This window comes from Apis mellifera, linkage group LG15 (assembly GCF_003254395.2).
Source record: "Apis mellifera strain DH4 linkage group LG15, Amel_HAv3.1, whole genome shotgun sequence".
Lineage (NCBI taxonomy): Eukaryota > Metazoa > Arthropoda > Insecta > Hymenoptera > Apidae > Apis > Apis mellifera.
In genome coordinates, this window is record NC_037652.1 from 2,451,567 (window position 1) to 2,478,112 (window position 26,546).

The 26,546-nt window shown below is 20.7% G+C and overlaps 4 protein-coding genes across 8 annotated transcripts in view; 1 reads left to right on the forward strand and 3 right to left on the reverse strand.

Annotated features, from left to right (window-relative positions):
• Nucleotides 1-4,338, forward strand: part of LOC413557 (syndecan) — a 169,838-nt gene extending 165,500 nt beyond the window's left edge. For all 3 annotated transcript variants that reach the window (XM_016916613.2, XM_006559184.3, XM_006559185.3), the window contains exon 5: nucleotides 288-4,338. In XM_016916613.2, coding sequence (XP_016772102.1) covers nucleotides 288-469 — 182 coding nt within the window. In that variant the 3' untranslated portion in view covers nucleotides 470-4,338. The remainder of the gene's footprint in view (nucleotides 1-287) is intronic.
• Nucleotides 4,339-6,683: 2,345 nt separating this feature from the next.
• On the reverse strand, nucleotides 6,684-18,451 carry LOC552757 (probable peroxisomal acyl-coenzyme A oxidase 1). Its single transcript, XM_026445408.1, has 12 exons — nucleotides 18,218-18,451; nucleotides 17,816-17,936; nucleotides 10,313-10,472; nucleotides 9,778-9,946; nucleotides 9,584-9,707; nucleotides 9,382-9,501; nucleotides 9,146-9,261; nucleotides 8,685-8,854; nucleotides 8,301-8,463; nucleotides 7,880-8,223; nucleotides 7,538-7,793; nucleotides 6,684-7,451 (listed from the first exon to the last, which is right to left on the reverse strand). The coding sequence occupies exons 1-12, from the start codon at nucleotides 18,227-18,229 to the stop codon at nucleotides 7,191-7,193; spliced, it is 2,016 nt and encodes a 671-aa protein (XP_026301193.1). The 5' UTR covers nucleotides 18,230-18,451; the 3' UTR covers nucleotides 6,684-7,190.
• A 2,700-nt stretch (nucleotides 18,452-21,151) lies between these two features.
• LOC724123 (translation initiation factor eIF-2B subunit delta) lies at nucleotides 21,152-24,303 on the reverse strand. 3 transcript variants are annotated; one of them, XM_006559190.3, is made up of 7 exons: nucleotides 24,019-24,303; nucleotides 23,363-23,422; nucleotides 22,292-23,172; nucleotides 22,061-22,188; nucleotides 21,800-21,977; nucleotides 21,546-21,726; nucleotides 21,152-21,440 (listed from the first exon to the last, which is right to left on the reverse strand). In XM_006559190.3, exons 3-7 carry the CDS (start codon nucleotides 23,129-23,131, stop codon nucleotides 21,232-21,234), a joined length of 1,536 nt encoding a protein of 511 aa, XP_006559253.1. In that variant the 5' UTR covers nucleotides 23,132-23,172; nucleotides 23,363-23,422; nucleotides 24,019-24,303; the 3' UTR covers nucleotides 21,152-21,231. The 3 variants fall into 3 exon arrangements, with proteins under 3 accessions (XP_006559253.1, XP_001119855.2, XP_006559252.1); XM_001119855.5 differs by having other exon boundaries at nucleotides 23,353-23,422; nucleotides 24,019-24,302; XM_006559189.3 differs by having other exon boundaries at nucleotides 23,353-23,422; nucleotides 23,807-24,302.
• A 211-nt stretch (nucleotides 24,304-24,514) lies between these two features.
• Nucleotides 24,515-25,794, reverse strand: LOC724186 (60S ribosomal protein L19). Its single transcript, XM_006559188.3, has 4 exons — nucleotides 25,687-25,794; nucleotides 25,261-25,367; nucleotides 25,006-25,169; nucleotides 24,515-24,900 (listed from the first exon to the last, which is right to left on the reverse strand). Exons 1-4 carry the CDS (start codon nucleotides 25,689-25,691, stop codon nucleotides 24,574-24,576), a joined length of 603 nt encoding a protein of 200 aa, XP_006559251.1. The 5' UTR covers nucleotides 25,692-25,794; the 3' UTR covers nucleotides 24,515-24,573.
• Nucleotides 25,795-26,546: the final 752 nt, after the last annotated feature.

The following is a 26,546-nucleotide window of genomic DNA, read 5'->3' on the forward strand; positions in this document are numbered from 1 at the left end:
AAAATAATAAAAATAATATTTTGAGAAAATTAATCCAAAAAAAAATAAATGTTTGAAAAAATTTAAAATTTGAAAAATTTGTAAAAATTATTTGCAAATTTGTTATTATTTTTAACATTATACAAATATCTTCATACCATGAAATATTATAATTATTTATATTAATACAAATTTATAATAAGATAATTAAATTAATCTGATTCATAACTTAAAGTATAAACATTATTTTTATATAATTTATTTAATTACAATTTTGGATTAAATAAAATTCTTCTTTTTTCCTTTAGCGGTAATTGGTGGCGCAGTAGTTGGCCTGCTTTGCGCAATATTAGTGGTGATGTTCATCGTATATAGGATGCGCAAAAAGGACGAGGGTTCATATGCTTTGGACGAGCCAAGAAGATCACCAGCGGCGCAGGCATTCCCTAAACCAGGCGCGCCGCATCATAATCGAGAATTCTACGCTTGAGGCGACAAAGCTTATCTGGCTTTGGCACCGCCCATTTTTATCCCACGATACCATGCCGAGAAAGACGATGTCCTTCGACCGAATTAAGCGCCATCGCCGATGATACGACACATCCGGAATCTCCCACGAGGGTCTTACGAAACACCTCGTTCATTGACCACAGCGAGATTTCCTTCACGTCGGGGAAAAGCGTCATAGTGATCTCTTTCTGAACTTTCGATCGGAGAATATTCCAAATTCTTCTAAATTTCCATTTCATCTGAACGCTTCTTGAATCCCTCCAATTTATTCGCTTTGATAATATTCGCTTTTGTATCATACAATAATTATTGCTTTTAAATTGATCACTTCCTGAGGTGGAACCTCCCTTAAGTATATAGCACTCTATTTTTCTACTCGTATATCGTTACGAGTAGTATTCTGAGTTAAGCATCGGTCCACCTCCGAGAGTAGAATATTGATTTTTCTCTCGGTTTTAAATTAACTTATTTCATTATTATCCGTTATTAATTCATTTATTCGATTCTCGGATACTTTATCTTTTTTCCCCCATAATTATCATGGGCTGATCGTACAAGAAAGAGAACGATGATGATTGTCCCATTGCAATTATTCGTCGGCAAGGTTGCGCCAATTCCATATGCATTTACACAATGTGTATTTCGAAGCGTATACGTATCCAAGCATACGTATATGCCTCCCTGTACAGGACTGAGAGCGTGAAAATTCGTGGGCGATAAACGCTGTTGGTATGTCGTTAATCATTCTGGCCCGGTGGAAGGAGGGAAAGAAAGAAGGATCGTTCTGCCACCATGATTTCTCTTCGACGCCAATCCTGTGAACTATAGCCTCGTTTATCAACGTTTCCTCTGCTGCTCCCTCCTTTTTTTCTACGTTTTTCATCTACTTTTACTTTGTTTTGTATTTAACGATCGCTTCCTAGATTTACAAAGATATTTTTTAACAGTATGACTGCACAGGGTCTTTAGTCTACTGGCGTTTTTCTCTTTTTTAAGCCCAGTTTTATAGAACATTCATTACAATTAGTAGAAGAAAAGTAAGGCATTTTAAGAACAAGAAATTGTCTTTTTTTAAGTTTTGTTTTTCTTTTAGAAAAAAAAATTTGTAACTTATTTTAATTATTAGATTAGAAATTAAATGAATACAATTATATAATACATTAGAAACATTAAAAATTAAAAAATAATATATTTGCTTGATGACTAAAAAACAATGACTATGGGAAAATTATAGATAAATATATTAAAAAGTAATTTAAGATTTTTATTTTTCTTTTATTAATAATTTTATAAGTTATTAATGTAGATACGACTTAGGATAATTAAATATATAATCCAGTAAAAAAAATCAATGATTACAACGCGTTTGCATATTGGTAAAAGCAAATAGCGCGATTATTAATGATTCATTAAAAAATGTTTTTAGGAAAAATTTTAAAAATGTTAAATCAGTTAATTTAAATTAAATATATATTTGAATATTCATATCTGAAATTGTATTAATTATAAAGTTTATCTAATCTTACATATCGTACTTTAAATCGCATTAATCATAAAATTTATCTCCAAATCTTATATATTTAATCATATCAAATTGATTTACATCAATTTAATTTTCTTTCTATTTTAAATACACATTTCATTGAATGATAAATGGCACAAATAATCGCGATGTTTCTTCAATAAGATATTCTTTTATATTAAAAAATTATTTATTTAACGAGATGAAACTTATATATCTTTCATCAATAATTAGATTTAATATTTCGTAGTTTTATATATCTAATTTTAATTTGCATCTTATTTTCTAATCTTAATTTTTGAGATTTTTCTTTATTTATTTAATCGAATGTGTAGATTATTTAAATTAATTCTTATTGATCCACTTCCACGAATTCTTCAAAAACAACTGCGTTTGCAATAAGCGAACAATTCTCATCAAACATGGTTGAATCAATTGCCATTTTATATGATAAAAATCTCAGTGTGCCATTTTAAATATCTTAAGCGACGTTTTCTGCAACCGATGATTTGATCTTCGTCAAAATAATAAAATAAACGACATTTGTTGCAAGAAGAGATTCGCCATTTTATTTAAAGAAAAAAAAAAAAAAAAAAAAAAAACAGAGCGTAACGTAATCCTCGTTGTTTCCTTCTTCCACCGTAAGAAAGCTAAGAAACATTTTGTATCTTAAAGAGAAAAGCTGGTCGAGAGAGATTCTATTTGCCATGGATAAAACAATATCCTGCGTATACGCGAGGACATTACTCCTTCCGATCTTAAAAGAAACATACGTGCGTATATAAATTTATATACAGATGACTTTCATCTCTGACTATAAGAGATATGCGTATGCCATATTAAAAAAATTAATGAAAAAGAAGATAATATAAAAAAAAAAAAAAAAAAATGCATACACAGACACACATTCAAGTGTATATCTATTTGTTCTAAGATTTTAATCCGCGGTATTTATCTTACGGTCGATCAGTATCGCGCGAAATACGTTGTAATAATTTATTAACTTTTCCACGTAGGACCAAGCGATTCCCTTTTCTTCTATCTCCTCTTCTATCTGTCCTTCTATATATCCTTTCTTTTAATTTTCCATTAATCTTCAGGTGATCCTGTGGATCGTTTCCCTCTCCTCAATTATTTGAGATATTTTCGGCGTCTCGTTCGCCTCTTTCCAGGTAGAACGTAATTAATATTTTAATTGTCAAACTATGACAATAAAAATGATTTCTTATACATGATTTGTTAAAAAAATTATCAATTATTATTTGGGAAAAGTACATTTGATTATGCTACTGATCGAGTATGAATCAATATCATTGTAATATTTAAATTTTTATTATTATTATTATTATATTGTTCGTTTTTCTACGCAAAACAATTTTCGTTCCGTTATAGTAAATATGAACAGGCTATGTCAAATTTATTATTATTATTATTATTGAAACATAGCAAACATAAATTCAATTTTTAATCCCGCCATGAATATGTTATTCTATCATGTTTCCTCAATTTCAATACGATCCGTAGTATATAGTACTATCTTTTAATATCCTTTTTAGATCACAATATTATTTAACGTTATTGAAGAATAAATGTGAATATTGAATAATTTGCATTTCACAATATAATTTTATATATACGATGTTATACTTTTTATAATATCTTATATATAATATTATATTATTATTATTATATCCTGTGCAATAATAATATGAATTTTATGTATACGAATTGTTGCATTTATTATCGCCTGAATCGACCAATATATATATATATATGATAAAGCAACATCATTTAAAATATAAACAGATTTAACACGAAATATTATTGTTTATAATAAAAAAAAAAACAATGGACGGATAAATTTCTATTTTCTCGTGTAAATAAATAAAATTATTAGGATCCTATTTTTTAATGTACAATTTTATTTAAACAATAAGATTATCATAAATCTGTGTTCTACCTGTGTAGGAGGAACACGAGCGCCATTTTTATAAAGTCCGATGTATCGGGGTAAACTAAAATATATCATGTCGATACTGCCATGTATTTAAATATATAAGAAACACCAATTGCCTAGAAGAACTGTCATAATATTCTTTTCTCATTTGATTTAAGTGCTTTTTTTTATTAACGCTTCTATTAACACTTTTTCCCCAGTTTTTTAAAATAATCAACATAATTTATCTTTATTTTAATTTCACTTAAACGATCATTGAACGTTACGGGCAAAGCGTTTAAATTTAATCGACGTATCACAATCGATGTTGCATAAGACAATTTTCTTTTAATTATATTAACTTGTAAAAAAAAAAAAAAATATATATAAATGAACATTATAAATATTTGTTGTAATTCAAGAAAACTGCTTATGGCAATATCGGTTTAAATATTTTCAGGTATCGCGTCGTTTTTTCTAAAACAAGATAAATAACATTTCTATCAATCGGTCATTTCAAAATAAAGGCACTTGTTGTTTCTAAATCGATCTTATCGATTTGTAAAATGGCTGCAAGCTTTATTTATAACAAAGTATCTAGACGCGTTTTCTATGATACTGTAAGAAATAGTAAAAATAAATGTATTGATAGACATTGACTTGGAAGAGAAACTATTTAAATAAGCAATTATTTGATGTACAGAGTGAGAAGCAAAAAAATCACAAATAAATATTGATATCTGATAAGTAAAAAAGATCAAGCTGTCTAAAAAGGTTACGATACGATAATGTGTCGAAAAAATTATTGTGTTTAGGGTAAGTTACTTGCAATAAATAGAATGGAAATTAATTCTCTTTTCTATTTCTCCTAAGATTAATGGAATATTACGCAGTACCTAAAATCAATAGTGTAGATTTCTATTCTACACTCTAGAATACATACATACATTTTATGCTTTGCCTTTAACTCGAAAATCGTTGGAAAGGAAATTTATTCTTGTTATATCAATATAGATATCATACTCCGATTCAAGCTAAATAAAAAATACTGTCATGATACTGTATTTTTCATCTTGAATCGGTTTTATATATTTTTAAATTCTCCGTTTTTTCACCTTTCCAAAAAATCCTTTCTTCCCTTATATCATCTTTCTTCTTTCTTGAACTTTCCTTTATGAAAATTTCTTCTTCTTTCCTTGCACTGATAAAAGAAAAAAGAAATCTGGAAATCGAAATCATAATCTTTATTATAATAATAATCGTATGCAATATAAACAAAAGATTGTTTCTTAGATAGTAATTAATTTTTCGGGTGGTAATGCGGAGAACTATAAAATTTTTTTTATGAATGAAAATTTAAATAATTTCTTTCTTTCACGAACTAATATTTTTTAATTAAATATAATTTATTTAAATAAAAATAATATATTAAAAATTTGTTATAATTGCTTGATCATTGACTAATATGCACGAGAAAATAATAATTTAAAAAAAAAAATATTGTTCGTGAATGGAAAGAAAATTTGTTACAGAAACTTGCATTTAAGACAAAAATACTAGACAACAAAGGTAAAGAAAGTAAAAAATATGCGTTGCATTTTCACGTGGCTCATTTAATACTCGAAATGCGCTGTTCTATGCGACAAGAAACAAATATTAATTGTAATAAAATCTTATTTTATAAGAGGATGTATTCCTTAAAAATGCTATAGTAGTGAGAAATTTGTCTAATATTAGACATAAACCCATAGGCCAAGTGGACAAATAATTTTAAAATTATGAATATAATTAATAATGATAACAATATAATTAACAATATTATTTTTTAAGAATAACTATTGTGTATCCTCCGCTCCTCCTCTTTTGAATTGCCCTCAAAACTCTACATTATGCATATTATATATGTGTACATATATGTATATATATATATGTATATATATATGTAATATATATTATATATTCATGGTCAATGCATATATATATATATATATATATGAATATATGTACAAATATATACACATATATGTATTTGTATAAAAAAGATATCGCCCATTTTTATTGATGAAAAAGACTAAATTATGATTTTTTTCTTATATTGCTTTATATTTTTGGTCTATATTAATATAACGATTCCAAAGTTCCTAAAATTTATAATAAACGTCCAATGAGCGAATCAATACAGATAAATAAAATATTAGATATAAAATAGTTGAGAATTATTATTAATTATGTAATAAACGTGCTATTTAGTGTCAAATTATCAGATTAAATTATTCAAAATATGTTTTGTAATATTTATTGCGTTAATTACGTTTATATTGATTATATTAGTAATTCTAAAATATAACTAGATTAATGTATTTAGAAAAATAATTTTCGATTTTATATTTAAATTCTATGTAAATGAATCATCGTATACATTTGCAAATATTGACTCGACTTATTGGACATATTATAATATATGAATTAATTGAAAATCATAATACCAAAGCGATATCATTGAATCTTACAAATTTCATTTTAATTTTGAACAATTATTTCAATTATTTCTATTGCGGGCGTTTATGTTAATGACACGTTATTAACAGAAATTAACAATAATTGCACTATGTTAATATAATGAACAATATTGTATGTCATCGCTCCTATTCTGTAAATAAACACTTTGCCGTATGAAAAAATCTAATTTTAAAATATAATTTTTTTTAAGCATTTACAGGTCCAAAAAGTAGGCAATTTATATTTCAATATAATTTTATTAATTGTAAAAATTGTATAGAAAATATCATTCTTTTTATAACATATCTAAAACATTTTATTGAGTAATCTATACATTCCTAAATAATCTTACATTCCTAAAAAATTTTTTGTAAAAATAAAATCTCTATGAAATATTGATAATTATTATAAAGATATTTGTAAAAAATATTTTTTTTTAAACATTAAATATTCAACAAAAATTAAATGTTTATAAAATTATCTTTAACATTGCACATATATTACAATTATTATATGTTAGAAATCGATATTAAAATGATTATAACGATGATTTCTTTTTTCTGTCTTATAATATATAAGAATATTTTTCAATAAAAAGAAGTCTTTTATATATATTATAATAATTAGCTACTTGATAGAAGCTAATTATAAAAAACTTGGAGAAGTTAAATTTTTCATATATAAAATATAATAATTATAATTCGCTTAAATTATTTTTTAAATTAAAATGTAAAAAAAAACATTTTATAAATTGCTTTTAAGAAATGGTTTCAAATATTTTTCAAAAGATTCATTCACGCTTTTATGATTTAGAGGACTCTTCATGGCTTCAGCGTATAATCGTTCATAAACATTACCATCATAAGCGCCTAAAGCTGAATTAAGAATTTCATCACAGATATCAAAACCATCAACGATACCCACAGCATTTGGACGGATTGCCATCAATAATTCTTCTAAACGTGATTGAAGTATCTGGACATCATTTTGCTTCATAGAACAAAACTAAAAAAAGATAATGAAGAATTTTAAATTCAAATTTGTTTTTATTAATAGTAATTAATTTTATTGTACAAAAAAAATTAACTTACTTGAAGAAAATCGCCACGTTTTTGTAATACCCAATATATGACATACAATTCACAAAGTTGAAATAATACTTGTTTTAGTTGATCGCTAATCGAACTTATTCCTTTAACACCTTCAATGAATGTTTTTACAATGAAAGCTCGACAATGTGCCTCTGCACAATAAGCTAATTCGATACTAGTTTGATTCCAGGCATCTTCCGCAGAAATGCCATTATGTATTCTACGATCCATATTTTCCGTTGCTATACGTATAATTCTAAAAAAAATAAGAATCTTATAAAAAAAATCAAAGAATATTTATATTTATTTATTAAATATTTCATATATTTAAAGAAATTATACCCTGCCGCTACCGTATAATATGCTTCAGCAATATAATCCAAATTATTGCTCCAAGGACGTTGTTGTATTTTTTTTGCTGCATTTGAAAGGTATTGTACAGTAACTGGTAATTTTTGGCCATTAACAGCTTGTTTCCATACTTTTATTAAGTATCTAGCTGTTTGTAAAAGTAAAACCGTATTTTCTCCTTCATAGGTACAGATAGCTGTCACTAAACCATAAGTTGCTGGAAGATTACTAGCATCCATATACCCATGTCCACCACAAGATAATCGAACTTGTTCTACTCCAGTTGCTGCATCTGCAGATGCAACTGCTTTTAAGCAACATGACAAAGCATGTAACTACAAAAAAAATTAATAAAGTAAAAAAAAAAAATCTTTCAATAAAAAAGATATAAAATTATATATAAAATTAGTACCTCTGGTAATCTATCTAATTCTCCATGATCCATTTCAACATTGATAACATTGTACATGTCCCATATCCAATTAGCAGTTATTTTAAATGCAAAACATGTAGCAAGATGAGGAAAAATTTTGTATTGTTGTGTTACATAATCAAGGATTTGTACTTCAGGTTTTCTGAAAACAAAAAAAAAGAAAAAAAAATATAAATATAAATTTGTAAATTTCCTTATTAATAAAATATCAAATTAATATTGTCTTCGATAAAAATAATTTATCAACAAAATTTTTATTTGCATTCATTTAAAAATAATAACATTTAGAATAATATTATATTTTTTGAAAAGCACAATAAGAAAATGTTTTAGATACGAATATATAATTATTTTTTGACTTACTCCGAATTTATTTGACCCTGACGTCTCACTGCACTATATCGAATCGAAATAGTAACAGCTTTTGATAAATAAGTTACGATATCATATACTAACACTACTCGAACGAATACCATTGTACCATATGTTAATTTATCATTCAATGCTTTTACATATGTTCCATCTTCTAAAACCTATAATAAAAAATGTAATATTATAATTTCAAATGATAATTCCAATTTATACACAGTTCTATTTTCATAAATATAAGAATATTACCTTGATGTTCACTGCCACCGGAAAAATGATTTAGCGAAAAAAAAAAAGATATAAAAATAAGAAAAATTATTTTATCGTTATTATTTATAAGATTATATTATAATGATAAAATTTAGTTTTAATGAAAAAAGAAATAGAACTGTTTTTTTTTATAAAATTTTTATAAAATAAAATAAAAATAAATATATTTTCTTTTTTTTTTTTACCTTAGAATTCTTCATCAACATATTCTCTCGTGGTATTCTGAAATTTTCGAATCCAAGAAAACCATTATTGGTACCATTCATTCCCAATTTTATACCAATTTCTCCAATTTTAATACCTAAAGATTAATTATAAATTAATTGTAATTTATGTAAATAATAATTTAAAAAGAAATATTTTATTAGATTTTTTCTAAAATATAAATTAAATAATTTTTATATTTAAAGTTTTTACATACCTGGTAAGGGTTCATGTGTATTCACATCTCTTAATTGTACAATAAAGGGATGAATACCTTTACATTCCCCTTGTGTGTATAATTGTGCAACAACTATCGCATGATTTGCAGTATGTCCCACTAGAAATTAAATTTATAAATAAATTTTCAATATATATAACATTTTACGTTTCACTTTTATTATTTATAAAATTGTACTCACATCCTCCTGGCCACCATTTATAAGACGTTAAAGTAGGACTGTTCAAAATGAATTCTTTTGTTTTAGAATCGTATATCGCTGTAGTTTCTAAACCTCTGATAAATGTTCCATGACCTAATTCAGTCTAAAACAAAAGAAAAAGCTTAAATTTATTGTGTCATAAATTTCATCTTTTAATAATTCTTGTATCTTACTTGAGCATATGTTCCTATAACATCACCATTCCAAGATCTAGTTATCCAATATTCTTGTTGTTTTGTAGTTCCTTGTCCCATAATAGATGGTAAAAACATGGCATAATGCAATACCAGTGGATTTCCATCTTTTAATATCGCAGATCCAAGTTTAGCTCCAAAAATATGACTGAAAAATGTTTAAAAATGTTATTTTGCTATATATATTTGGTATAAATTTATTTATTACTTTAAAATTTATAAAAATATTGAAAAAATGATATTTTATATTAGATATAATCTCTATTACAAGTAAACATTTATATTTGATTACACTATTATTGTAATCATCATTATTATCATAATCATCAAATAATTATCATTTTTTTTTTTAATTATTTTGTTTTATTTTTGTTTCTGTTATTTCGCAACATATGCTAATTGCATTCATTCATTTATTTACTCATTCATTCGTTTATATCATATATAATATGAACAAATAAAATATTACTTAATATAAATACAAATAATTCTTGTATTAATAAAAAAAACTTACGTAAAATCATCCATACCCGCTTTTCCTGTTTCTTGCAATTTTCTAAGTTTATATAAAACTCTACATACTTTTCGTACAGCATCTTCATATATCTCTTTATGACTTTTATATTTTACTGGTATATTATTTTGTAATTCTGGATCACTTAAAAAATACTTTTCTGAAAATTAAAATTAATTATTTTATTAAAAAAATATATATAAATTTTATAAAATATAAAAATAAAATAAAAAAGAAAATTATGCGAAATTTATTTTCTTTATTTATTATATTATTTATGTCATGTTTATTTATAAATATTTATTAAAAATTATTATAAAAATTATTCTTTAAAAAAAATACTCATATATCCTTTAAAATTTAATTTAATAATGGAATGGAATTTAATAATGAAATTTAATAATGGAATAATTTTTTTAAAATTAGAAAACAACTTGAATTTTTTTATTAAAAAAATTAATTTAATAAATAATGTATAAAAAATTTTTTTTAAATTATTATTGTCAGAATTGTAAAAGAAAAAATTTCAATTTTTAATTCTTTTGCTTGAGTTTATAATTTTAAACGTATAAATTTAATTAAATTATGTACATGCATAATTTTTCATTGAAATTAATCAATATATACAAAAACTAGAAAAATTTAAAAGATTTATTACAATTATTGATCAAAAATCTTGAAAAACTGCAAATTTGAATATTTTATAATTCACGTTAACAATAAACATCTTTCTAATCTTTTCTTTTAACATTCCAAAAAGTTCAAGTTGTTTTCTTGGAATTTAAAAAAGATTCCGATTTAAAGAATACATTTAAATACATAAATGTTTTTTCTTTCTAATATATGTCATTTTAAATCATCACTAATGAAATAAAAAATTCATAAATATTGAAAAAAATAAGTAATAAATAAAAATTCATTCATAAATATATTTATGATTCATAAATATTTATTACAATGTTTATATTTGCTTTATTTTGTTTACATAAATATATCTTATAATAATATTCTGTTGCAATGAATATTGAAAAAAATAGCTGACACTTATGTTATTCCCATATATATATATATATATATATATATATATATATATATATATATATATTATTGTTAATAAGTATTAAAAAGACAAATATAATATTCATTATTTGATATTCCATTTTATGACCTTAATGTTGAAAGTTTAATTGTATTTTTTATAATATATAATATAATATATAAGTCTAAAAAATAAATAAGATGCATATTCAAAAGAAATATTATTTTATCAGATAATATTAAATATAATAAGAAATAATAAAAAAAAAAAAAAGAAAAAAAATGTCAATTAATTTATAGAAAATTAACAAATAACGCTATATTTATAATTTATAACTACATCAAAATAACGTATATTTTATTAATCATTTGTAATAATTTAATTATTATTAATGGAATTAATTAAATATTAATTTAATTTAATAAAATTGATTTTATATGCAAATAACAAATATATAGAAGAAAAAAAAACATAAAATTATTTAATTTTTATAAAGAAACGATAATTTATTATATTATAAATTTGCATTTATAATATTATATAATACATATTATTAAAATGTATTAAAATAAAAGTTTAAAAATTGATATAAAATTTTATCATAATGTATAATTATATCAGAAATTGAATTTTAAAAATCTTTATCTCGAATATTAAAATATTATCGTTACAATAAAATCTAATCGTGTAGAGATTGAACCCAGAAATGAAAGGTTTCTAATTCCATTTAATACTCCCCACCTCACCTAATAGAAGCCTATCTGCATAAGAGTAAATTTTTATATCTGTAAGAAAAGGACATAAAATTGCAATGTAAATTAAATTTTTGCATAGATGTTTTCAAATTGCAATCTCTTTCTTAAATATATTATCTTTTGTTAAATATCTTATTAATAAATTGTTATATGTTTTGTATATAATGAACAAAATTTTTTATCACATCAATTGTTAAAATGATTCGAAATTATTGAATGCGTAGTTAAAAAGTTTAAAACTTTAAGTAATTTTTTCTATAGTAAAAAAATAAAAGAGTTTTCTCTTCAGATCTTTAAAGACATCGATGACGATTTTGAAACAAGTATTTTGTAATTTTTTATTCTATTTCTATTTACTTCAATTTTAATGCTTTTAGGCAATTTTTGCATTCATTAGAATTTATTTGTAAATGTAATGGATTCAGTAAATAATGAGAATACTTGAAATGGTATGACTATATTTTGTATCTATATCTACTCTGTATAAATTATTTCGTAAAAAAATAAGCATAATGAATTTCTCAATATTATATAAAAATGTTAGATTTTATTCAAATATATATTAATTGCAAATAATTATATAAATATACGATTATATAATTTCGTAAATTTATTTATAATATTTATAATATTTGATTTATTATTTATAACATTTATAATATTTTATAAATAGCATGTAACTTATAAATATTGATAAATAATGGAAAATTGTTATAATTCAAATTTTTTCTTCCATTTTTTAATTTATTTTTTTTTATTTTTCATTTAGGATTCACGGATTTATTTATAGAATTTATTTATAGATATTCATTTATGAAGATTTGAAGAATATCTTTATGCAAAGGCATTAAATAAATATGCGAATCAAATGAATTTATTACTATTTTTAATTTATTTTTTCACGGTATAATCAATAATTTGTTTCTGAAATATAGAATCTAAAATTAAATAATTTTTCAAGAGTTTTAAGAATTGAAATAAATAATTAAAAAAATTCTTTTTACATGTATTCATACAAATTTCTCTTTACATATTACTTTTTTACACAATTTTTTAAAAAATTGCAAAATTTTGTTCACACTTTTTATTTAATATATATATATATGTATATATTTCAAACCAAAACGACAATGAATATGGATAATAATATGGACAATAATATGAAAAGATGGATTTCTTAAAAAAAAATATTATTTTTTCTTTTATATATTGATATTATATATATATATATATATATTATATTTTAAAAACATAATCGTTTTGATAAAATGATATAAAAAGTAAAAAAAATTAAAAAGACAGACAATTAATGCAATTAAAATTATTTATATATATTAAACAAAAAAGATTAAAATAAAAGAAAATAATAAAAGATATGATATAAATATAATAAATATATATTAAAAATATATAATGAAGAACGTAGAATATATAATAAAACGTAAAAAAAGATATCACATAAATTTTTCATAAGTTTTTTATAATTATTATTCAGAATATATTATTGATACATAAGAAATAGTATGTTGAATTTTAATCGAATCAATTTTCTTAATAATTAATCATTAGTTCAAGCGTGATTATTTAAAAAATGTTTTAAGTTTTGAAGCGATATATAAGATGTTCAAAACATCTTTTAAAAAATAAATTCTAGAAATCAATACAAAAGTTAATGTAAAAAAATATTAATTGAGATTTATATATTATATTATAAGCAATTAAACTTTACATTATAAACCTTATTATATATATATATCATTATAACTTTATTAAACCTACTTTGCATTATAAATCTATAATATTCTAAAGATATTCCAAAAACAATATTAATAATATTAATATTCTGAATATAATTTTTAATTTACTTCATTTCGAAGCATATTTTTCTATAGAAGTTTCACATTGATCTTAATCAGCAAGTAAAATATTGTCCAACAGAAAAACATGTTTGATTTCACTCAACTCGTTTCGTAATAAGGGTAATATGTATGAAATTAATAGCAATAAAACTTTATAGAAAACTTCAAAAAAAAAAAAAAGATAAAAATTTGAAAGTTATTATCAAGTTATATCTTTGAGAATAACTTATGTAATTATAATTAATGGTTAATTAATAAAGTAAGATTTACCATTCAAGAACGAATGAAAATTAAAAAAAGAGTTTAATCAAAGTCATAATATGCGATTTTTTTTATCATCGAAAAGAATTTTAATTAAATCCAGTTGTGCCATTTTTTCGATATCAATAAATATGTCTTTGAAAAGAACAATAAAAAATTATTTACATATTTAATAATTACTTTAACATTTTAAAACATATAATTACATTATAATTAAAAAAATATAAAATATAAGATATAATTATCTAGAAAAGATAAAGATAAGATTTTGATCATTTTTAAATATATTTTAGAAAACAATATTTTAATTAACTTATATATATATATAAAATTGCCGCTTGATCTTTCGAGAATATTTTAAAAAAATTGCTATTTTTCAAGCAAAATTTCGTATATTGTATTTATTTATATTAATATAATAATTATTTATATTAAATAGCATATTAAATTACAAGCAGCATTAATTTCGCAATGAAATCTAATACGAATGTTTAAATAAAGATACGATTTAAGAATTCAAGAAATTCAAGGAGGAAAAATAAATATCGATGTTTGTCAAAACAATTAACGCACACTTAATATTCTTATTACAAAATGACTTATATTATTAAATATGGAATCTTTTGTCGATGATTATTCATTGATCGAAATCAATAAGAAATTTCTATAATAATATATATTCTAATATATATTCTATATTCTAGAAATATAATATTCTTAATATTCTTATAAAATTAAAAATAAAATATAAAATTATAGATTTTAGTAAGCAAAAAATGCTTATAAATATATGTATACATATGTATATATGGTAATAGTAATAAAATTAAGATAACACGTAAAAGTTGAACCAGTTAAAAGTTTATTTCTTCATGAATTGTAATAGATTTGAAATATCTTAACCTCAATATATATCAAACTTGAGCACGATATAATTGTTGTGTTAATTCGATCTGAATTGATTTAATATTGGAACAAAAATAATTCGCTAAAATAATAATTATCGCTAGTATTACTGAGTATCTATGGCAATCTTTTCAAAAAATCTAATCAATAATTTTAAAGATATTACTTAATCTTTTTCAAATTTGCAAAATGCAAAAAATAATAATAAAATATAAAATAACAATGATAGATATCAAATATAATGTTAATACTGCTATTATTTTAATTTCGATTATTAATTAATTATTCAAGAGTTGTTTTATATTTTATTTTCATCCATTTTGAATTTCATTTCAAGTCCATTATAATCCATAATATAGCTTTTTGATTGATTCAGTTGTTATACATTTTAAGCTGCCTACTATGATATGTTTGTAAAAACAATAGATAAGTACAATCGTATGTTTATGCAGCTGCGAACGTATATGCATATTATAAAAGAATATATAATAAATTTTATTTATTAATAGCAATATTTTTTTTGCAAATATTTCGAAAACTAAAATTAAATAATGTTGTATGCATAAATAAAAATTATTCAAATTCTTGTTTTAAAAATTATTTGAAAATCATCATCAAAAATAGCGAAGAAAATTCTTTTTTTAGATCTTTTTTTAAATTACAAAAAAAAAAATATTTTAATTATATTTCTGTATAATTTTGTCTTATATATATATATAATATAAATATATATATAAAATAATATATATAAATAATAATATATAAAATATATATATAATAATATATATAATAATATATATAAAATATATATATAAAATAAATATTAATATATATATAAAAATTATATATGATAAAGAAAATACATATTTAAAATATTGTTGCTAATTTAAAATATCAATATTAGAGATATTTAAAAGATATTTAAAAGATATTTAAAAAAGTTTTTATATAAAAATATTGTTTGAAATTATCAGAAATTTGCAATTTTCGTATTTTTGAAAATTTTTTTATAATTTGAAATTTTATATATTTTACATTATAAAAAATTTAAATTTATAGATTTAATTTTTTAATTTTATTGAAAAAAAGAAATAATAGGAAAAATATTTTATATATATATATATATATATATATATATATATAATAATAAAATTTATATAAAGCATAAGAATTAAGCATAAAAAATCAAATATAAAAATTAAATATAATAATTTTCCTACTAATCCTACTAATTTAATATTCACATATTTTTTGCAAGTCATTAAATAAATCATCTTTTGCTTAGATATTAAAACTTTATATTTATATAATTCCATTCAATCCAGAAAAGTTAATAAAAAGAAAAATATATGAAAATAAAAATATAGCTTATACCAAAATAAAAATTAACTAGAAAGTGTAGAAAGTAAAATATAAAGAAAAAAAAATAATTACGAGAAAGCGACAGCCGATCGTTAAGAGTTAATTATTAGCAATGTATTATCGATGGAAAAATTCGATAAAGATGGATAAAGATTCATAATATGTAATTTCATTTATGTTATTGTTTTATTTACTTAACTTTATGATATTAAAATATTAAATGCATAATTTTATATTTCTGCAAAATCATCTAATATAATTATGTATTTAATATTTATAAATGAAATCTAATATCGATTACATATCGATATACATTTTAAAATTGAACTAAAGCATTTTGAAATTAAAAAACAAGTATCAGATAAAATATATATATAATGAAAAATATATATAATAATATCTCAAAATTACTCAAGATATATTCATAGAAGATAAAACATTAAATGAAATAACAATAAATCATTTTAATATATAATAAATAAGAATAAAAAAATATTCAATTATAAAAAGAAATTTCATTTTAATTTTTACTTACTTTTACTTTACTTATAAAACGTATATGTACATATATATATATATAAAAATTTATTTTTGTATTCAAAGATTATGAATTTTTTGAAATATTTAATTTTTTACTATTAAATCGTTAGTTTTTGACAGAATATCAAAACTGAATATCAAATAAAAAAATATTTACTTTTTTTAGAATTCGGAAAAAACCATTATATTACATCAGTCATTAATTGGAATAATATTAAATGAGATTTTACTATGTACAGATTTTCATTTAAAAATCTATATATATATATTTTATATATTGTACGTATGCTTTTATATAAATTATATATGATAATATTTTACTAAAAAAAAAATAAACATTTATTTTCACAAATTTGCATTTAATTTATAATATTCAATTAATAAAAGAAAATTATATAATTCAATGAAAATTACATTTTTCAATTATTTATTAATCAATTAAATATAATATAAATATTAAATTCAAATATAAACAGAAAACATTATAAATATTTAATGATTATACTTTTTAATTCTATTTCCAAAGTATTTATATTATTATAAAAAAAATACTTTTTAATACTTTTTAATTCTATTTCCAAACTATTTATATTATTATCTATTTCATCTCATCAAATAATTATTAGAATTAAAATTTTAAGAAAATAAAATCTATTAATTTTTTTGTTATTTATAAATAATTTAAATTATTTTTTAACGAAAATCTTTAAGAAGTTTTAATTAAAAATTAAAATTTGCATAGATTTTTAACTTCATACATATAAAAAAATTTAAATTGTACCTCGTTCGCGACGTTCTATTGTTTTTTCTGGACTACCATCGAAGAAATACGTTAATTCAATAGGTTGAAATGTACATTTGCTTCGTTCATATTCTAGATCCTTATTCACTGTCATTTTTTGCTATGTATAACACACAAGTTATTAAACGTTGTCTATATAAATATATATAAACAAAATGTCAAATCAAAATTAAATATAGTTCAATAATTTTTGCTATTTAAATGCAAAATTAAATACGTTGACTTATGTTTGTTCACGTTCAATATCAAATTACAACTAACATAAAACGTTTAACGAAATTCACTAAATAATATGTACAAATCCCTACTACACTTAAATACATTCACTATTTCCCCTGATATAGTACCAGGAAGAAAATCACTATATATACTTAAACATACTGATGGCGTCATCAAGATTATTGGCAGTTGATGAAAGTCAACACAGAAATGATAAAAATGCTCTTCTTCGAAGATATATGATATTACATGATTTTATTATTATAAATTTATAGATTTGACATATCAGTCAATATGTATGATATTTTTATGAATATATAAATTAGAAGATAAACAATCAGACTTGCATTTTTTCGACAGAATTTTTTATCAGCGAACAGTACAAGTAACAGAAAGGGAATTGTCGGAAAAGAAATTTACATTTGAAAACATCATGCAATATAACGCCATCTATCCATCATTTCATAATACTTCATATTATTAACGAGATACATCTTATAAAATTTCATATTATATATTTTATTATATATATATGTTATTTCATGTTTTATAAATAATATAATTTGTTACATTAAAAATTTTTTTTCTAAATTTCAATTATTTGTCTGCATAAAAAAATCAAATTTTTACGATAAAATATATGAATAAAATAAAATAACCTAGCTCAAATTCTAATTTAGAAATTCATAATATAAGTTAATGATAACAAATGATCAAATAAATACAAAAAATAAAAGAATGCAAGTATGTTTATATGCATTTATATAATGCATTTTTGTCAATAAAACGCAATTTATCACTGACTTTTAACTATAATACATGAATATTATAATATGCACTGATTTGTTTCACTATTAAACTAGTAATTTTCTGATTGGCTGGAACAGTACAGTTCTGTATTTACTACACAGTGTAAAAATTGAAATGAATAACTATATAACATACTTCAACTATAAATTTTTATATGTATACAAGTTTTACAAGAATATAATCTTAATTAAAAATATAAGAATAAATTATAATTAATTTAATATAAAAACTATTTAAATTAAGATTAAATTAAGAAATATAAATCTGAAATTTAAAATAAAATATACTTAAATTAAAAAATATTGAAATATAATAAAAGAATTTAAAACTAAAAAAAAAATTAAAAACTAAATAAAAAAATTATATATATAAAATAGAATTATATAAATGTATTATTAAATACATTATTAAATATTATATAAAATAAAATAAAATAGATCTTTATCAATTTTCTGATCTTTTATATTACTCGTATTTATTAATTTTATATCACATATATATTATTACATTATTTTAAAAAATCTCTCATATATTATTTATAATAAAAAATAAAAAAACTAAATTGTATGTTTATCAATTTCATTATTGTTTAGTATACTTCAACGATAATTATAAAATATTTTAATTTAAATCTTAATATTAAAATATAAAATTAATATAAAATTTAAAATTATATAGGCTACTAGCAGTATCAAAAATGTATCAAAAACACGCCCATCTTATTCAAAACGAAATAATATAAAATTGAAATTTTTTATTCAATTGAAGAAATACTTTTAAAAAATAAGAGTTAATAGCACAAATACTACAAAAAATAAGAGTTGAAAAAATGAATATAAAAAGATAAATGAGAAAAAAGAAATAAAAAAATTAAAGAGAGAAAAAATGAAAACATTTAAAAAATTAAATTAATCAGTCGATCTTAAACTACTAACTACGATTTACATCAAAATTTTGATTAAAAAATTTAATTTACAATGTATTTAAAAAATAAAGAAAATATATGTAAAATATATATAAATATAAATAAAGATATAAATAAATATAATAAAGAAAATATATATGTGATATGTTTTTCTTATTTCTATTATATTATTTCTTTATTATTTCTAAATTTCATTCATATAAAATTGTAAAATAAATTCGAGAAAAAGAAAGTTCAATTCAAAAATTCAATTAAAAAATAATTGGATTTGATGTTAATTTTTAAGAAACTTTAAACTAATACTTAATAAATTATAAAATAAATTTTAAATATATATACATATAATATTTTTTCAGATTTTTAATATTTTATTTACAAAATAATATTGTAATTATTTGCATTAAAAAATGATTATTTAAACTTTAAGAGAAAAACTCAAGTTTTTAATAATCATTTGTTTAATAATTAATTATATAATAATTAATAGCTTTAAAAATAAAAATTTATTTTTACATTAAGAATGTAAAACTAGAAAAAATTAAAAACAATTTTTCAGGGAATTGAGCCAATATCAATCAATTAAATTACAAATCGACTATATAAATATAATATAAATAATCAAATTCAGAAATAGAGATTTCTATACTTTCTCATAAAATGTTTTAATTTATAATTTATTTATTTATTTATAATTTATATAATTTTAAATTAAATTTTAATTCCAATCATTATTAATATTTCAATTGTTTTCTATATTGAACCAATAACATATATGACTCAAAAATAATTAGTTGGATGATTGTTAAAATCAATAGAAAAAGTATTGCACATCATTTTATTTTGTAACTCTATATATATTATCTTTAACTCAATATATACTCTAAATATATTATATTCATATTCTATATCTTCGTGAGACATATTATATTCATATTAATTATTCGTTATTATTATATTATATTATATTATTTTTTATTTAATTTTTTCTATTTTAAGATTTAAATATTTAAAAAAATTTCACATATTTCAATATCAATTCTTTTCTTTAATTTTAATTTGAAAACTTTAATTAAAATATAATCTTATTTATATATATATATATATGTTATAAAATTATAATATATATATAAAAATATGAAGAAAATATATTTTTAATTTATATTTTAAAAATTTATTTTAAAGTACACAACATAATATATTATACAATTGTACATAAAATATATTTTTAAAGCATGTAAAAAAAAAGAAGTTATGATGAATATTCTTTATATTATTCTATAATTCTTCTTTTTGATGTATTATAATTTAATTTAATTTTATTTAAAATTAATTTGCATATGTAGAAATAAAGAACACAATGATTGATATTTTATACTATTTTATACTGTTTTTTGAATGCTATATCAAATATTAAAACAACAAAAATAATTTTTAATGAAATTTAAATTTCTGATGGTTTAATACGTAAAATCACAGGAACACTAGTGCATGGTAAAATAGCTAATTCTGTAACAACTGCCGTTACTAAATCGGCTGGTGTAACATCGTACATGATATTTAAAAGATTTAATGATTTTTTTGTTTTCCAGTTCGATAATAATGATTTTTGCATACCGTTTTTATAATCTTGTGCAAGCTCATCTGCATTTCCTATAAATATGATAGAAAGAAAGAAAAAAATATAAATAAATAATATTATTATAGAATTAAATAGTAAATCAATAAATAGAAGAACAAATATAAAGTTTTACTTACCTAATTCGTTATAAACAATAGAATCTGTTTGTACACGTTCACAAGATTTGTGAGTCTCACAAGCTACTAAGACTGGAATATTAAAAGCTCTTGCCATCAAGGCAACTTGAGCAGTTCCAACTCTTGACATTACTGCACCATTTGCTAGAATTGCATGTGCACCAAGGAATACTTTGCTTACCTTAATAATTATTATTATCAATAATCTTAATAAAAATTTAAATAAAATAAAAATAAAATTATCAATTACTTACTTCAGACATTACATAACTTAAAGCATTAATTAAAATATAAGAACATTCAATTCCATGTCTTGATAAACGTCTAAGTTGTTCCTTTCCTTCCAGCCATGGTCTTCCATCCACAACAATAACACGAAATTGTTTACCTGCAGTATGTGCATCTAACAATATTTTATGTATTAAAGATGAACTAAAAACAATCAAATTTTATTATAAATATACAAAATATGTAAAAATAATTTTAAAATAATTTTGAAATAATAAAATATTCACTAGGCATAAGTTAAAATAATATCTCCATTAGATATTTTAGTTTGAATAGTTATTGATATTGCCTTGTCAGCTAGCTCTATTTGTTCTCGAATATAAGTATCTATTGCAGTACTTAATTTGTTTTTCGCCTAAAATTTATAATTTTTTTTCATTATAATTTTATTTTAAAAATAAATTATTTTAAAAATCATGTAAATATATCTAAAGTTTAAAAAAAAAACATTGACTTACATTTACATCAGACAATGAAGAAGGAAATTGTGTCATTTGCCATTTTAAATGTCTCATTGCATTTTGCATTGACACAGCTAATGGCCTACAATAATGTAAGTAAGCTACAGATTCTTGTAAATTTGCTTCAAGACTTCTAATAAAATCAGCTTGCGGTGGTCTTTCAAAATCATAAATAAGTTGCTTAACAGCAGCTAAAAGTGCAACACATCTTGCATTGCTACCAACAATTATTTTGTTTGCATATTGTGTACCTAATCTAATTATTGCTGGATGTATATTTGAATTGACAAAAGGAACATTTACAATAGCCTGTTCTCTTTCGTGATATAGATGTTTGAAAAGATTTATTTCATGTGTATTACATTTTTCAATTGTTTTTATAGGCATTACTATTTTTTTAACTGTTTCTGTTATTACAGATTTATCATTATTATTCTGTTCTTTACTCTTAACTTTATTTTTTTCTAATAAAATTTGTTGCTTGGCTGCTCTTTGTGCTTCTTGCTTTGCTCTCCTTTCAGCACGTAATTCTGCTTTGCTCTTTCCTTCATTACTTGTTTCTGATATTGAACTTTTTTCATATATATTTGTAGTTTTATTGACTACTAACACTTCAGCAGATTCAATATTTTCATTAGTTGTAGTTTTTGATGTCTCATTGCTGTTTTTATTCTTAATATTATTCAGAGAAGCAGATTTATCATTTGAGACATCTTCTAATATTTTACTAGATTTGGCTTTTGCTTTAGCATGTGCTTTAGCTGCTTTTTTTGCTTCACGTTCTGCTTTTATTTCCTCCCGTGATTTTTCAGAAATATTTCCCTTTTTGTTGGTCATTGTTCTTGATGCAATTGTTCGTTTTTTCAATTCAAAAATTTCTGTAAATAAATTATATAAATATTTCAATTAAATTTAATAATATTTTAATTTAATTTCATTTTAATTTTAATTTAATTTTTAATTTATAATATATATAATAATATATATAATATTTTAATATATTAATATATTATATATGAAAATTGTACGAAAGAAAGAAATAATAAATTATTAATTACATATATTTACAGACATGTTCCTCTTGTTTCATGATCTTTGTATTTTTTCTTAATCATAAGAAATATTCAGCTGAAAAAACCAATTTTAAAAAATTAAAAATTTATCTTAAAATTTACATACATAAATGCATATATTTATAAATTATTTATTAATATATAATTTTAATTTTAATATTAATTTTATTGAAAATATTTCATTATAAAAATGATTATGATATATAAAATAAAAAAAATTATAATTGAAATATAATTCCAACTTGATATCAAACATATACTTTACATGTTTCTGAAGCTAATATATAAATAAATTTTATAATATATAAAACATTTATATCTCTAATATGTACACAATTTAATTTGTAAATATTAAATTAAAAAATAAATTATATTTTTTATTTATATCAAATTTCATTTAAACACATTTTCAATTTACACATCAAGAAATTAAACTTACTTTTTAGACATATTGATTTATTACGTTATTCAAATTTCACAAAGCACATTACGAAATAATTATTTAACATTTCATAATCTTATTCTCAAAACATATAAATTACTTTATAAATGTACAATATGTAATAAATTTGTTAAATTATATATTAATACATACAATATTTTTATTTCAAAATTGTATTATTTTACATATATTAAATTCATTTCACTAACCTATTGCTTTATTTTCAATAACATTATAACGAAATAATTTTTTATTGAAGTATCTCGTATTTGAAACAAGTAGCTTTTATTCTTTTATTCTTATTTTTTTATATGTATTTATTAAGAATGTGCGTTATTGAGAAATAAAGAACTCTTTACTTTTAGATAATTTCTAACTATGTACTCGACAGTTTCGCCATATTTTACTTTAGTACATAATAAGTGTTTCCATCTGTGGATATAATTTTATACTAATTTTAAAAATAAATTTTTAGTTTTTTCTACTTTTTTTTTCAGAGGAAATAATCATATTATTAAGAATTCAAATTAACTTTACAATTATATATATATATATATATATACACATATAATTAATATATTTAGTTAAATATATATACTATATATAATATATAATTAAAAAATATTATATACAAAAATATTAATGCATATTTTATATGCGTACGTTATATTTAAATGAAAATTGAAAAAAACGAATAGATTGGAATAAAAATATTGATATTTTTTTTAGATTTTATTTATATAATAATTTGTAAAATTGTTAGATTATTTTTTTTGCGCTGCTGCAGCTTCATCTTCTCGTTGATAAGATTGTAACAATTCTTGTTTTTTCGTAGCAATTCGTTCTGCTCTACGTTTACGCGCTTCTCTAACTTTAGTACGACGTGCTTCAGCTTGATCTGAAAGCATCTCGGCTCTCGCTTTTTCTGCCTTCTTTTTATGAATGAATTCCATTAAAACTCTTTTATTCTTAAATACATTACCCTTAGCTTTCATATATAGGGAATGATACAAATGTCTGTCTATCTTTTTTGTTTCACGATATTTTTTTAACAGTCTACGCAGAACTCGCATTCTTTGAATCCATAGATCCTATAAAAAAATATATCTCATATTAAATACATTATAATTTGGGCACATAAAGAATAAATAATTTGAATATGTCAAATTATTAAAGCAATAATTATAAATTTTTACCTTTTGCGGTGTACGAGCATTTGCTGTACCTTTTCTTTTACCAAAACCACAATGACGTCCTTTACGTCTAGCTTCAGTATTTTTACGAACTCGAGCTCTAGAGTGGACAGCAACAGGTTTCTTAATAATAAGACCATCTTTAATTAACTTTCTAATGCTTTGACCTTAAAAATAATGATAATAAAACTAATATTTTAATAATATTAAACATGTATAAAATTATGATGTCAAAATTTAATTTTTAAATTATCATACGTGAGTTTGTATTTGCAATTTCGTTGATTTCATTTGGATCCAACCAAACCTTTTTTTTACCACATCGCATAACAGAAGCTGCAAGCCTCTTTTGTAGTTTTAAAGAACTGAAACATATATTGAGGTTATATTATGAAATAACATATTGACATTTAGTATCATTCTAAAATATTATTTTAATCAAATTTGTGTAAAAAAAAATAATTCAAATTTAATTATGATTTAATTCAAATTAAATTATGATTATGTTTTTAAAAACATAATCATAAAACCATGTGGTCAATTATCAACAAATTAACAAATATTAAATATATAAAATATGATGTATTAAATTCAACAATACATATTCTTTTAATAATATCATAAATATAAATTAGATTTGAATCTACGTATTTATGTAATTAAAAATTTTTGAATAGTTCATACCTCATGATGGAGCCTAGAAGTCCCTTTTATGAAAGAAAGTTAAAATGGTGGAAACTACGTTTCCTATGTGCTGAACGGAAGTAATAAAGAAGAAAGATTTCATTTAAAATAAAACTATAAAAAAGGATAATTATTATTATATTATAATTTCCTATGAAAAATTTTATTTTACAATTTTATTATTTTAAATTGTATTAAATTATTCTTTCTATTAATTTTGAAATATCTTAAATGCAAATTTTATAAAACAATAATTTGTTTACTTTGATTAGTTTGATAAATAAATAAAAACTAACTTTAAATAAATTATAAATATATATAAATAAATTATTATAAATTTAAAGTTAAATTATTTTAATTTATTCAATTACAATTTGATTTACAATAATTTTTTATATTATTTGTATATACGTATTTATTAATTAGAATATTATTTAAAATTAAATTTTCCCGCTAAAAAGAACCAATTAATTAATGATATACAATGCATATATTCTATTTATATTTGAAAATGGATCTGAAAAATCTTATATAAAATATCTCATCTCGATATATTTTGTTTATGAATGTATTTGAATAATCTTTTTTTATATTTTAAATATGAAAAAAGAATTTTGTCACAAAATATAATTTTTTTTCTTTTTAATGCATAAAATAATAAGATTTAAAATATGGTAAATAAATGAATTCTAATTTTATTTTATATTTAAATGAATAAAAATGAAGTGTTTTATTGTTTAGTATGATAACCTTACTTTTACATATAAGTTCTCTTATTTTAAATATATTTTATTTCTATAAAAAAAAAATATATCTATAATATGAATATAAAATACAATGTTTAAACAAAAATATATAGG